Source organism: Acanthopagrus latus, chromosome 22 (assembly GCF_904848185.1).
Source record: "Acanthopagrus latus isolate v.2019 chromosome 22, fAcaLat1.1, whole genome shotgun sequence".
Lineage (NCBI taxonomy): Eukaryota > Metazoa > Chordata > Actinopteri > Spariformes > Sparidae > Acanthopagrus > Acanthopagrus latus.
In genome coordinates, this window is record NC_051060.1 from 2,647,513 (window position 1) to 2,661,413 (window position 13,901).

General features: G+C 39.3%; 1 protein-coding gene across 1 annotated transcript in view; it reads left to right on the plus strand.

Moving 5' to 3' along the window:
* Positions 1-11,443, plus strand: part of lama4 (laminin, alpha 4) — a 40,862-nt gene extending 29,419 nt beyond the window's left edge. Inside the window, exons 25-40 of the mRNA XM_037087091.1 lie at positions 508-679; positions 2,912-3,043; positions 3,145-3,287; positions 4,437-4,566; positions 5,513-5,650; positions 5,878-6,011; positions 6,588-6,752; positions 7,009-7,153; positions 7,277-7,470; positions 7,600-7,789; positions 7,865-8,020; positions 9,029-9,188; positions 9,655-9,782; positions 9,898-9,991; positions 10,657-10,776; positions 10,863-11,443. Coding sequence (XP_036942986.1) covers positions 508-679; positions 2,912-3,043; positions 3,145-3,287; positions 4,437-4,566; positions 5,513-5,650; positions 5,878-6,011; positions 6,588-6,752; positions 7,009-7,153; positions 7,277-7,470; positions 7,600-7,789; positions 7,865-8,020; positions 9,029-9,188; positions 9,655-9,782; positions 9,898-9,991; positions 10,657-10,776; positions 10,863-11,008 — 2,347 coding nt within the window. The 3' untranslated portion in view covers positions 11,009-11,443. The remainder of the gene's footprint in view (positions 1-507; positions 680-2,911; positions 3,044-3,144; positions 3,288-4,436; positions 4,567-5,512; positions 5,651-5,877; positions 6,012-6,587; positions 6,753-7,008; positions 7,154-7,276; positions 7,471-7,599; positions 7,790-7,864; positions 8,021-9,028; positions 9,189-9,654; positions 9,783-9,897; positions 9,992-10,656; positions 10,777-10,862) is intronic.
* The last annotated feature ends 2,458 nt before the right edge of the window (positions 11,444-13,901 follow it).

Consider the following 13,901-nt stretch of genomic DNA (forward strand, 5'->3'; position numbering starts at 1 on the left):
TGGTGATAGGAAATAATAAACTTTATTCAAAATGTGCAGAATGTGAGCACAATATAAATTATGTAATTATTAATACACCTTAAAATCTAGATTTTGATACTCAAAAATAACATTTTACAACCACCATTAATAACTTTAGTTAATAGTTATTTGACTGCTCACAGAAAATGTATGAACATCAACAATAACTATCTAAATAATGTTTAAAGATGAAATGCACAGTATTAAAGTATCAACCATTTGCAAAGTATTACAAACATCGGCTGCAGGATTACAATAAACAATTGCTTAATGAGTGGTTTCTAAACAAATATTCATTGTTAAACGGTCAAATCAAATGACTAAACCAACCCACTGATACTCAGTAACCCTGGCTAATTCAGCCCTCTCATTTTACTTTTTACTTTTGTGTTATGGTATAAGAGGTGTACACAGATGTATTATTTGAAAAACAGACAATTTCAGAATGTTTTAAGTGTGAAATGATGTTTCTTCCTCTGTCCTCAGGTACAAGTTGGCCTTTTCCCAGAGTCGTGTTGCTAGCTACCTGTTTGATGGAACAGGCTACGCACTCATCACTGACATTGAGAGGAGGGGCAGGTTTGGTGTCGTAACAAGATTTGATATTGCAGTGCGAACTGTCGCAAACAGCGGTGTCCTTTTCCTCATGGTCAATGCGGTAAGTCTAAAGACTACAAGAGACCTAAAGACACATTTTGAGCTGACATTTAAGAACGAGTCTGACAGCTCAAGTTGACTTTTCATACAGAGAAGAAAAGCGAATTGGTAGATGTAGTGTCACTGTGACCCACTTATTTGACAATATTTGACCTCAGTGTACTTAATTGAGATGATCTACACAGAAATGCCTACTGTCTTTTTTTAATATAGACAATATGAAGTTAACTTTTGAAAACACAAAAGCAGTAAAATTAGGAAAATATTCCTAAAAATAAGAAAAATTATCTACCAATAGAAAAGAAAATTAGATATATTCACTTACCATTGTTGCTTGTGTCCTAGCTAATGCATCATATGGTGGTTTTCATAATAATAATGTCTATCAAACAGCCTTATATTTTGTTACAAATCAAAAGATCCCATGAATTATGAGATGGATTGCCATGAAACTTTGTAAAGATATTTTTGGCCCGCAGAGGATGACACTCATGGACTTGGACGATCAACAGACTATTGCTTAGCGCCACCAGCAGGACTTGTGGTTCACATTCATGTTTCCCTCAGGATAAATTGTATTAACTTGGTGATCCGAGTATTTTTTTATCTATATAGTGCAAATACCAGGTCAAAACTTCGATCCATCTAATACATTGTTGTTGTTTTTTTTTACTTTTAAGCTAATGACATTCCCATCAGTCTTCATTTTATATTCAGTGCTGATAGTAAATGTCAGCATGCTAAAACAGAGTTTAATAATTATACCTATCAAACACTAGCATTGTCACTGTGAGCACGTTAGCCTCATTGATCCACTGGTATGGCTTTTTAATGGACATTGAGTAAAAATGATTTTTCATGACACATTTGACCAATAATAATAATCATCATTATCATTATCATTATAATCACTTGCATTTTTATGTGCCCAGTACACCTTTTTAATACTATGGATGTCTGATGATTGACATTGTGGTCATCATCAGTGAAGGGAGTTACTGTAGGTCTAATGATTATTATATAGACAATGGTGTTTAACTGAAACGAATGGGATGTAAGCCAACTGCTGCATCACTGATTTCAGTGGAGTGTAACAGAAGACTAAAAGAGTAGGCAAAAGTGGCTGTAGCTCAGCGGGTAGAGCAGGAAACTTGCTGGATCAAATCCCGCCTCCCTTTGGGGCGGAACTGAGCTGCATGTTGAAGTATCCTCGAGCAAGATACTGAACTCCAAAATTGCTCCTGATGTGCAGTTGGCACCTTGCGTGGCGACCTCTGCCATCAGTAAGGGCCCTGTGATGAGCTGGCGACTCGTCCAGGGTGTACCCTGCATTCGCCCAGAGCGATAACTGGCTCCAGTAACCCCCACAACCCCTTGAAAAATGGTGGATAAAGCGGTTACATCCCTGTGACCCTCACAGATTAAACGGTAGATAATGAGAGAGTGAGATGAAGTGACTCCATGCAAAATTTTGCCATATAGACTGAATAGGAGGCACATAAGCATAAGGTTGGTGGTTCAACTCTCACCATTGACTACTACTACAAGTATTACTACTTAAGGGAGTGCTGGTCTTAAAAATAGGTGTGGTCAGACGCACTGATGATGGATTGCTATCTTGAGGCAGCAGAATGTGACAGCGCCATAGACAGCCCATTTCCTGATATTTAAAGAAAGCATCATTCAAACAATTAGATGTGCCTACACTGGCAGTCATATACTGTAACAAATATTGTGGCACATTTATAAACAAAACTAAAAGCTGGAGTTATAAATTCTCCAAGGGAAACGAGTCAGGGTTTTCTAATTCATTAAATAAATGTATCATCTATTCCTCATGCGCAAATGTTGACAGATACACACATCCTTTCTGCCGCTGGAGGATCGCTGCAGGTAGTGTCATTAATATTTCCCTAAGTAAGGACGTATTTCACCCATCTCATCCCACCTGTTATTGAACAGGTTGTTCAAGTTGAGTATACAACTCAGGCCTATGCACTGAACTGCAAGATTACTGGTCTGAATGCTGAATTTGGTAAGGCAGTGTGAGGGAATTTATGCAATTCCAGTAATTGCATTTCCGCATTCACACTGTAGTTTTAGCAGGAAATGCAATGCAATTTCTAGTCACAACTGATGAAGTGTAGAAAGAAGCATATATTTATCTTTCTTTGCTCAGTTTAGTTCAAGTCTCATAGACAAATCTTAATGTATTTTGACCTCTTCTTTTCAGGATAAATATTTCCTTTTAGAGTTAAGGAATGGCTTCCTGCGCTTAATGTACGACTTTGGCTTCAGCAGTGGGCCTCAACTGTTGGAGAACAACTTACCAAAGCTGCAAATAAATGATGCACGATACCATGAGGTAGATTCTTTCTTCTGATTTAGTTTGTCAGACAATTTTCAACTTCACTTGTAAATGAGTTATGTGTTACTGTAACTGTTATTGTTGGGTTGTCTGCACAGGTATCAGTGATCTACCATCAGTCAAAGAAGGTTATCCTACTGGTGGACAAGAGCCATGTTAAATCGATGGAGAATCCAAAAACCACTTTACCTTTCTCAGATATCTACATAGGTGGGGCTCCCTCAAACATTCTTAAATCCAGGTGAGTTAATCTCCCCAGAAACCAGATGTATTACACTCAACACAATAGTAATCTGTTTTCCAGGAACATGTTTCTCATGTGTAGACCAAAACACTTAAAAGGTGAATTTGGGCCTCAGTCTTTGGATACCCCAAGTGGCAGCTACAGTAAGAACACATATGAGGATGAGTTCAGGAGTCTCACAACCTGAGGAAAGAAGCTGCTCTGTGGTCTGGTTGAATGGCAGTGGATACCTTTGTATCTTTTGCTGCAGGGTGAACACACTGTGGCTGGGGTGGGTGTTGTCAAGTCTGGCTCCTCAGCAGTTACAGAAAAAATTCAGTCATTATCTCGTCATCCACATGCTGATAGAAAGTCATCATCGTCATCATCATCATCATCTTCATCTTCTTCATCATCATCAAAAACAACTATTATTCAGGAAAAAAAAATGTTTTACAATAATTCCCTTAATTCGCTTTCATATGGTCGATAAAGAACAAACAAATGAAAAAAAGAGGAGTAAAACAGCCAGCCATAAAAACAATGGAATACAGAAAAATAAAAACAATAAATAACAGTAACAAAAAGGGTAAAGACATTACCCTCCTTTAAATTCATAAGGCATTTCTAGGTGTGCTGGATATCGAGATTGATAAATTAGCTTTCATTTTTTTCACATCAAACAAATGGAACAAAGTACTAAGAGAAGACCAGCCAACAAAGTTGATCAACCAAAGTCGCTAAGGTTTCATTGTCCACAGCACAACATTTTTAAGCTTCACAGCAAAACAGTGTTGTGGCATTGTTGTAAACAACTGAAGTAGATGGGGACTTGTTTTAACTGAAAAAGATCAAAAAATATAATATGGCTATATACAGCTAGTCAGGCATTATCCAAGGCTCTGGAAAACACAGAGATCCCAATATTGATCTGAAAAGACATTATTTACACTCTTTCAGAGCTCGTGCACCGGGTGCTAACACTTTTAGCTTAGCAGCTAAAGTAACATCTTATAACACCAATTTGGGATCCTCGAGTTTCGAGAGAGGGGGAATAAGCCAAACGAGCAACTCATTTCAACTCATTAGTTCATGTTTGGCAGTCGTAGTTCCTTTACTTGACAGTGACAATTTGAGAGTAATCTGACAGTATGTTTATCACCATAGGCCTGAGCTGGCTGCTGTCACAGGCCTGAAAGGTTGTGTGAAAGGTTTCCAGTTCCAGAAAAAAGACTTCAACTTGCTGGAGGAGCCTGGCACCATTGGCATTAGCAGCGGCTGCCCTGAGGAGTCCTTTGTAAGTACTTTAACTGCATATGTCGTCTGGGATCAGTGCCAAATATGAATGAAATGCAGATTGCACACATAGGGTTCTATGTGACACCGAAGTGGCACGAAGAGCAGCACAAGTGTCATTCAGGATGACACAGGTGTCATTTTCAGCACCCAGCGTTGTGTAAAATGCAAATGTACTTGTGCCCATCTGTGCACCACTGGGCATGTTGGTCTTAAAATTACGTGTGTTCAGACACACTGACTGTGCATTGCTTTCTTTAGGTAGCAGAAAGCAACTGTGCCATAGACTAACAAAAATCTGGTGCCAAAGGCACAGTGTGTTTCCTGCTGTTTAAAGGGAGTGTTATTCCGATAGTAAGATGCACGTACATAGACGGGTTCAAATTGTACATACAAGGATGATCAACAAGGCTGTTTTCAGTCATAAATGTTTCCATGTGTGCAGTAATGTCACTAAATGAAATATCATGGCACATTTAGGCAACAAAGAACCAGAATGATGTTTTTTCATGACCCGTCCTGTCTGATCCACAGACTGAGATTCACGCTCCTCATCTTTTATTAAACATCAGCATATTTTCTCATTTGGAGTCAAACTGAGTTGATGGGACGAATGACTGTGAAGTGGTGGAAGCAGGACCCGAGGGTCCGGCAGCTGAGACTTCCTCCTTGTCCCTCAGTGTAGACAAGTGTCACTGTTTATAAGCAATGTGCCATGCAGGTCCTGGTGCTCCTGGTTTTTCAAAGGAATGGGAGATGGGAGAACATGTAAATAGGGCCCAAGTTCTCACAACCATCCGCACACAAACTTTCATTCTCAACTGAGAGGAAATAATTGGCTGTTCTCAGCTTCCACATAAGTCAGTTGATATTCCCATTGGGGCTCAATGAACTGTAAGCTGATTGGAGAATGAAAGGCAATAGGTGATGTGTTTTTATTGTGACAGATGTCCCGTGAAGCCTATTTTACTGGAGAGAGCTACCTTGGTTCCACAGCGAAGATGTCACCCTTCGATAACTTTGAGGGAGGACTCAACTTTAGAACACTGCAGCCCAGTGGGCTGCTTTTCTATCACAGTGAAGGGGTAAGCATCAATCTATGTCTGGATGCTAATGGAAAACAGTCACATTTTACAAAGTGGTAAAATGCTGAATTTCAGATGGTTAAGTGGGAAGATTGGTTTTTGGTGCAGTCTTAATTTTTTTAAAGAATTTCGGAAAAAAACAAGAATTTACCATGGCTTAAAGAAATCTCTTATTGACTTTCCTGTGCTGCTAAGTAATAACTATGATCTTATTTTCTACTCTTCAGTCTGATGAGTTCAGCATTTCCGTCGAGAACGGAGCAGTTGTGCTGAACTGCAGAGGCACACGAGTTAAATCTCTCAAGAAGCAATACAATGATGGAAGGACACACTTCTTAATGGCCTCAGTGAACAATCAGAAGTAAGTTTTCACTCTCACAGCTGCAGGGTCCCTATGACATCTTTTGCGCTCACCTGTGTTGGGTTTTGATTTCAGCAATCTCTTCATTGTGTTTCCTCCTAACTGCAACACATCAGATAGACATCACTTCACTTTATACATAAAGAGAGAGCAGAATCACTGTTCAATAGAATAGTTATTATAGTTATCCCAGTGATTACATGTTAAGATTGTATAATTGCTCAACACTTATGTATATAAAAAGATTAAGAATATTGCGGGGCAAAAATGAAAAAAGTCAGAAATGCTTGCCCTATGTTCCTTTTCTGTTCCGCTGTTTGGTAGGTCTCGGTTGGGTTGGTCAAAATTGGCTGAAAAATAATTACATATGATTCTCCTTCTTGCAAAAAAAAAACAAAAAAAACAAGCCCACACAGGGTTGACCCATCCAAATATCTGTGTCCAACTGATACGCGAGAGACGTGTCTGATAGTGATGGTGATACTCTAGGCAGGTAGTTAGAAAAGAAGCTGACGAAGCACTGCTGAAAATAAATGTTAGAATAAAAGTGCTGACTGGTTCAACTTTTCCACTTAGGTATTCACTGTTAGTTGACGACAAAGACAAGCAGGAAAAGAAACGACCATCATCTGCTACGAGATCCTCATCAGGCTCTGCAGTAAAGAGATTTTACTATGGAGGTTCTCCAAGCAGCAGCTTCAAGAACTTCACAGGCTGCATCAGCTATGCCTACATCAACAGGTATGAGTGGTTGAAAACTTCTTCGTTCTACAGGTTACACCAGGCCAAATTGTCCCTTTCAAATCTCTTTAGACTGCAAGGGAGTTTACACTGAGAGCTCTCTGTCCCATCTCCCTCAATGTGGGGAAGAGACTTAAAATAAAGAAGTGAGTGGCTAGTTTAGGGACATGGAGTTTTTGCTATGGAGACATGTTGGTGTGTTAAAAGTGTAAAGTCAGCTCTCTGTCTGTCACTCCTTCTACCTGTATATCTGTAGACAGGACCGGGACATTGAACCAGAGGACTTTCAGCGGTACACAGAGAAGGTCCAGACCTCCCTGCAGGACTGTCCAGTCCAGCGCCCCCCTGCTGCTCTGCTGTCAAGGCACAGAGAGAATAACTTGAGAGCCAAATCACATAAGGTAAAATAAAAAGAATGCCTTTAGTGGACCCAGATAAACACTGGGTTTATTGGGATCTATCTTTTTTCTTTTGGTTGCATTGATCTTAGTCACCCTAACATCCAATAAAACACCTTTTTATAGGTGAGCAGGGAGAGGTCCAGCCTACCACTGGGCCTGATGGAACCAAAGAGTGATGAGCAGAAACCATCAGAGGGGAACACTGAGCCCTGCTACCTCTCTCCAAGTCCTAGAGCAACTCGCCAAGCATTCCACTATGGTGGCATTGCCAACAGCAGGCAGCACTACACCAACCTCCCAGACTCCCTTTCTGAGAGGTATGTAAAGTAAAAAACTTGTTTCAAGTAACCTCAAGGTCAAGTCTTCTTAAAAGCTTGCCCTGCATATGTACTTTCAAGGTTTCTTTCTGTCTGCAAATATGACAAAATGCACCTACCACCCACCAGGTCTCACTTCTCCTTGTCCCTGAAGACACACTCATCCTTTGGCCTCATCTTTTATGTATCTGATGTCCAAGAGCATAACTTCATGGCTCTCTTCCTGGCCCACGGGAAGCTTGTATACACCTTCAGTGAAGGAGACCAAAGAGTAAAAATCAAGAGCGAGGAGAAATACAATGACGGTGCATGGCACAATGTAAGTTCTCTCAATTTATATGCATGGATGGATACATGTTTAGCTATGTGTCAACAATTTCTCTTCTCCCTTAAGGTTATATTTATCCGTGATGGGAGCATGGGGCGGTTAATAATTGATGGGCTCACAGTGCTGGAAGACAGAGCTCAGGGAAGCAACGCCTCTTGGCATGTCAGCAGTCCCATCTATGTTGGAGGAGTTCCTCCAGGAAGAGCCCTAAAGAATGTTCAGGTATTGTTTCATTGAGGTTCATGCAAAAGAGATATAACATATAAGACAAAGCAGGATTGAAATGAAATGCATGAATATTCAATAAAGGTCTGTAGCTCTGAAATAAAAACAGTAAACTCTCTAATTTATAAACTTTTGGAATCTTCCAGAACATATATGTTCATACCAGTAGACGTCTAGCTCCACTGAGCTATGACTGCTCTTCCCACAGACAGCAGAAACTACAATATGACAATCCAAAAACTCAATAGAAAGACATTGTCTGATTTCCTTATAAAGAAATGGTATAAATTGTTTCATATTACAAATAGTACTTTGACCCATTGTTCAAGTTCCAATGAAATCAAAATCTATAAACCAGTTTCAGGCCCAACAATGACAAAAAAGTTCTTTTGTGGGTATTGACGACTCATCCTGCACTTAGGGATGGATATACATTTCTATGCTTAAAGTTTTTGTGGTGCTGTTATGTAAGAAAATAAGGATGCTGTCAGGATGGAGTTTTTTTTCTAGGAGCCAAAGAATCAAATAATACAGTACAGAAACACAACTTTACAAATGTATTCCCTGGAACTGGGTCATATTTTATGGAGAAAATATTTTCTGTATACCTCTGGCTGCTCTGCCTTAAATCTGGATAGATAGCTTTAGTTTGTTGCTAAAGTAACTGCTGACTTATGCTAACTAGCACACAACCACAACCTTGGTCCAGAGGTGATACTTTGGAGGTTCCAAGTAACACCTCCAGACCAGTGTTATATGCAGTGTCAGAGGATGATGGAGGCCAGTTATAGCACTGAGAGGCTCAGAGTTTCCCGAATGATCAGCACTGGGAGCTTTGTTGCTAAAGTAATGTAAATGCTGCTAGATGTGTTTGATGTTTATTAATTCAACCTCTTGTTAAAGAGACAATGCTTTATTTGTCTTTCATATTTTACACCACTTAAATATCTATTTCCCTGTGTCTTTTTTAAAAGTTTTAAACATCTGATGTTTGTGTCTATATAGAGAAACTCTGCATACAGCTTAACCGGCTGCTTAAAGAACCTACAGCTTGATGGGCAGTGGCTGTCCTCCATGGCAGGGAATTTTGGGGTCACTCCATGCTACGAGGGACTCTCTGAAGTGGGAACATACTTCTCAGAGGAAGGAGGATATGTTGTGCTGGGTACAATTCTACTAGTTGTTTTGTGAAAAAGAAAAGAGACAGGCTTGTTTTACACCAGCTTCTGACTAAAACTGTGGAATTGTAAAATTGTATGAAAGAAAAGTGTTCTTTTTGTGCAGTCTCTCTACCCAAATTTGACACCATGTGCATCTGTTGTATTTTATGGCTCATTTGGAAATCTCACAGGCCCCTCTTGTCTTTTACCATTTTTTGTGCATTGAGAGGATTTGATTGGGGGAAGTTGGGAGGGAACATGATGCCCTTAGTGCAGCTGTGGTGAAAGAGTGTTTCTGGGGGGGTGAAGGCCCCAAGGAACTTCAGTATTCAGCTGTAGCTGTTGTGTGAGATGAGTTGTGTCATATGTGCACACATGGCAGTGAAGCATGGTTGATTAATGTGACAAAAAGGTTAGGTCCAGAGAGGATCAAGTACCCAGAACTCACCTCGTCTCCCCTCTCGCTCTCAGATGAAACATTTGAGCTTGGGCTAAAGTTTGAGTTGGTGATGGAGGTGCGCCCCCGTGTGGCATCTGGCGTCTTACTGCATGTGCAGACAGCAGAGGGTTATTTCACTATCTACATTCATCAAGGGGAGGTAAGTCATTGGTACGCTTATCCAGAAAGATATACACTTCCAGGTCAAGTTATGATAATCAACCATGCATCTTCTGTTCAGGAAGTATTGATACAGTATTGGTGTGTGTTTTCAGGTCGTGGTTTTTGTGAACGATGGCTCTCATGAGTACTTCACAAAGGTTTCACCAAGACGTGGTGTGTGTGCGGGCAACTGGCACCGAATCACTGGTGAGCTTTCCTGATTTAAAACTGTGAAAAGAAACAATAAAAAAGAGTAACACTGAAAAGTTGAAAAAAGGTCAACAGTGGCTTGGATTTGTTTGTACACATTTGATGTTTTTGTTGGTAACTTAACCTCGCAATTTTAAATGTGTTCAGTACCTGTTTTCAGTCTGAACAGGTCACAGTGTTGAATGGATCTGCATATGCAAAACTGGCAGAATAAACTTTGGCAATGGTGGTCACTGCAAACCACTGATTTGTTAAAAGTTTACTTTTAAACTTTAATTCCTCATAATGCATTTCCTCAGGTTCACAAATATGTAATGTGAAGATGATATGACATGTTTTGTTGAAATTTCAATATGACACGTACAAATGAGAACACATCAGTGGTTTGCAGAAACGTTAATTGACAACATTTTATTTTGGCATCTGGGCTGTAATAGTTGAACCAGATGGAGACCTTTCACAGATCCTGGTCTAAAGCTTTGCAGGAGCATATTCTGCAAGGCCTGGAGTATGAAGTTGTCATTGCAATGCTTCATGGTTGTTGTTTTTTAAAGTTTATTTCACAGCTCTTATTTTTTTAAGAACTTGTAATTACAGCTTTATTAGAGATTCTGGAGACCTTTTTTGACTGATCTGATGCATTCTGTCCTGCTTGATGTCAGTGATCCGGGATGCCAATGTGGTCCAGTTGGATGTGGACTCTGAGGTCAACCATGTGGTGGGACCTCTGAACCCCAACTCCACATATACCAGGAAGCCAGTATTCGTTGGTGGAACTCCAGGTCAGCCAGGAGCACATTACTGTTGTTCTCCTGTTTTTCTAACCCGACACCTTTGTAGTCATGTGATGTACTCTTCTCTCGCTCAGATCTTTTCCTCCCAGAAAGCATCGCCGCCAGAAAGGCCTACGTGGGCTGTGTGAGAAACCTGACCATCAATAACATCCAAGTGAGCTTTAGCAAAGCTGCTCTGGTCAGTGGAGCAGTCAGCGTTGGAGCCTGTCCAGCAGCATAACACTTGTGTCCACACAGTCACCATCCCTGATCCAGTACTGACCAAACACAATAAAAACTCTCTTTCTGTAAGACATAACCATTGAGAGAATTACTGTCACCGCTCTTTTCATTCTGTTTCAATGATTGTGAACACTTTCATTATTTTACTGTAATTTGTGATTTCTTGTTCATTGTTTGACGTGAAAATGTCTCACACCAAGACCATGACCAAATCCCTAAGAAGTAAAGAGAATATAAACAGATTTCAGGTTTAGAACCATCCTAAAGAAACCAACAGTTTATCCAAGATTTAGACTCTAATTATTTCTTAAAGAAGAAGGCCTTTACTTTAATTCTTCACAACCTCAATGGCACATTTTTTTGTACACGCTCATGTTCAAAACTTTCCTTTTTACTTTTTTATTTCTGATGAATAAAAAAAAATAACACCAGTGTCATTTTTCTCGTGTACCTTCATATTACTAGTACTGTTATTAATATTATTATTATTATTATTGATTTTTAAATAAATGATAGGGGAAGTGTGTTGTTTTTTGCCTTACACAACTGTTTATGTGTCAGTGGTGCACATAAAGAAAGGTGTCGGCTTTATCGTTGATGCTGAATTTTGGTTACATAAACTACTGCCCAAAAAACTCACTTTAAGTCATCAAATTAATTCATAAATGAATAAAAAACATAGTCAAAATACTGGTGAGGCTAGAAATAATGATTTTAACTTAAATGAAACTTTTGTCCTTCAGACTTTGCATTTGTCATAGAATCCTCTATTTGCAGCAGCTACAGCCTTGCAGACCTTTGGCATTCCAGACATCAATTTGTTGAGGTTATCTGAACAAATGTCACTCCATGCTTCCTAAAGCAGCTCCCACAGGTTGGATTGGCTTGATAGGCAGTTTTACCATTGTCAAGATGCTCCCACAACAACTCAATAGAGTCGAGAATTGACTGGCCACTCCACTAAAGACCAAGCTGACTGCTTTTCTTTTGTTGGGGCACAAAGGTAGGCCAGGTTTGCTATTAATCCCTATGTTTCCAGGCTCTGCGTGGAGGCTGCATGTTGGGCTTTGGTTTACATGCCCCTTAATTGTTAGTGTGGTGAAGTTGCAACATCCCCACTGATCCAAAGAGTGAGAGGCTGTACACAGTCTTTGGAGCAACCTAAGGCTGAGCAGTCCATGTGGGTGGTAACCTTGGGGTTACACAAGTCCATATATCCTCTGAACAGGGAAGGGTTTCAAACAGGTCATGTTTATTCTTAAGAACACAGGGCCGGTTGAATAATCTGCATGTTCTTGAGAATAATAAAAGGGTTGTAGAAGTACATACAGAGAGAGGAGAGGATTGGAAGTAGTCAGTGGTATGGCTGTGGACTCTCCTTGTTATATTTAGTGTTGCTTAAAATATGATCTGAAACGATTTAGGCTGTTACCACTGTAAAAGGTTATTAGTTCATTGTTCCAGTCATCCATCTTTGATGTTATTGTGTCTGTTGCATTCATTTAAAATTTTCATTTAAATGTCTTCACAGTTTTTCTTGTGAAACATATTATAATATTTTTCTCACAAGTATATCTAAAGGGTACTAAATAAATGTGTAGTATAGAACACTACCCTAGATAAAACAACAGCTAAATAGCCTATGTAGTATCATAACAACAAAACCTATAAAGTTCATGTCACTTTATGTTCATCCCCTTCATTGGCAATAATATGGCTCTTATTTCAGATGCCTTTTTGTAAACAGGCCCCCCCAGAAACACCCACTTCTGCGTGCTGGGCAGGTTTAGGAGGTGGAGCACTGTACTTCCGGTTCCTTACAAAATAAAATGAGAAAGTGGGCTGCAATGTTTGGAGGACCATTTCTGCCGCGAGAATGTGTTAGGCATCATATAAAAAAATACTTTACTTGTATTTGTATTGTTTTGCATTGATTGATTGTTATTGACATTCATTATTATTACTAAGGAATGACTCAGTAGTGAGATATTGAGACTAAAATATCAGATGGTATGCCAAAATAATCAGTCTGATTAACTGAATCTAAGGCAGGCCTATTCACATTTACATTTACATGTAGGGCATTTAGCAGAAGCTTTTGTCCAAAGTGACTTACAATAAGTACATTTGTGACAAGAGAGAAACCACAATAAGTTTTAAAAATACCTACAAAATCAACAGTACATGCTACAGTTTTGAAACTGTCACCAAACTGTAGCCCCAATACTGCTGAAACTTTAGTCCACGTAAACTCATTACAAATTACGAAGTCCATCACTCCGTTTTTTTCAAAACCTGTAAAACTTATGAAAGTAAAAATCTCCTCCCACAATTTTTGCTCAATTGTCACCAAACTTGCTAGAGAGCATCTTCAGACCGTCCTCCACAAAACTTGTTTCTCGGGTTTTTGATTTATCAAAAATTAAGCTTCCAGCGCATCAAAATGTTTGACTGTAAACAGTACTGTAAACATATACTATCACATTCTTGCTAAATACATTTTCAATCTTCCTGAAAAAGAAAATGAGAATATTTTGGGGTCATGGTTGATGAAGTTTGGCAGATATTAGAATTTTATCTCAAAAACTTTTGAAATTTTTGAGAACATTTTGAATTCTGCTCTCATGGGAACAACTGGAGTCAGTGTAGGAGTGGCATTTTTAAACATCAGATTTTCTCTTATGAAGCAAAAACACTTAGAGTTAAAAACAAATCACCAACATTTCCATGCTGTCAAGATGCAATTTATGTATTATCAGATTTTTGTTCAGGTAACAGAATTTCTGACATTTTCACCATTTTTGAAATCTGCCTTGACAACAGCTGACCAGACAGTGACTCCCTGAGTCGACAAATGAAGCTACACAGCAGTTCTCACTTCCAGCCAATTA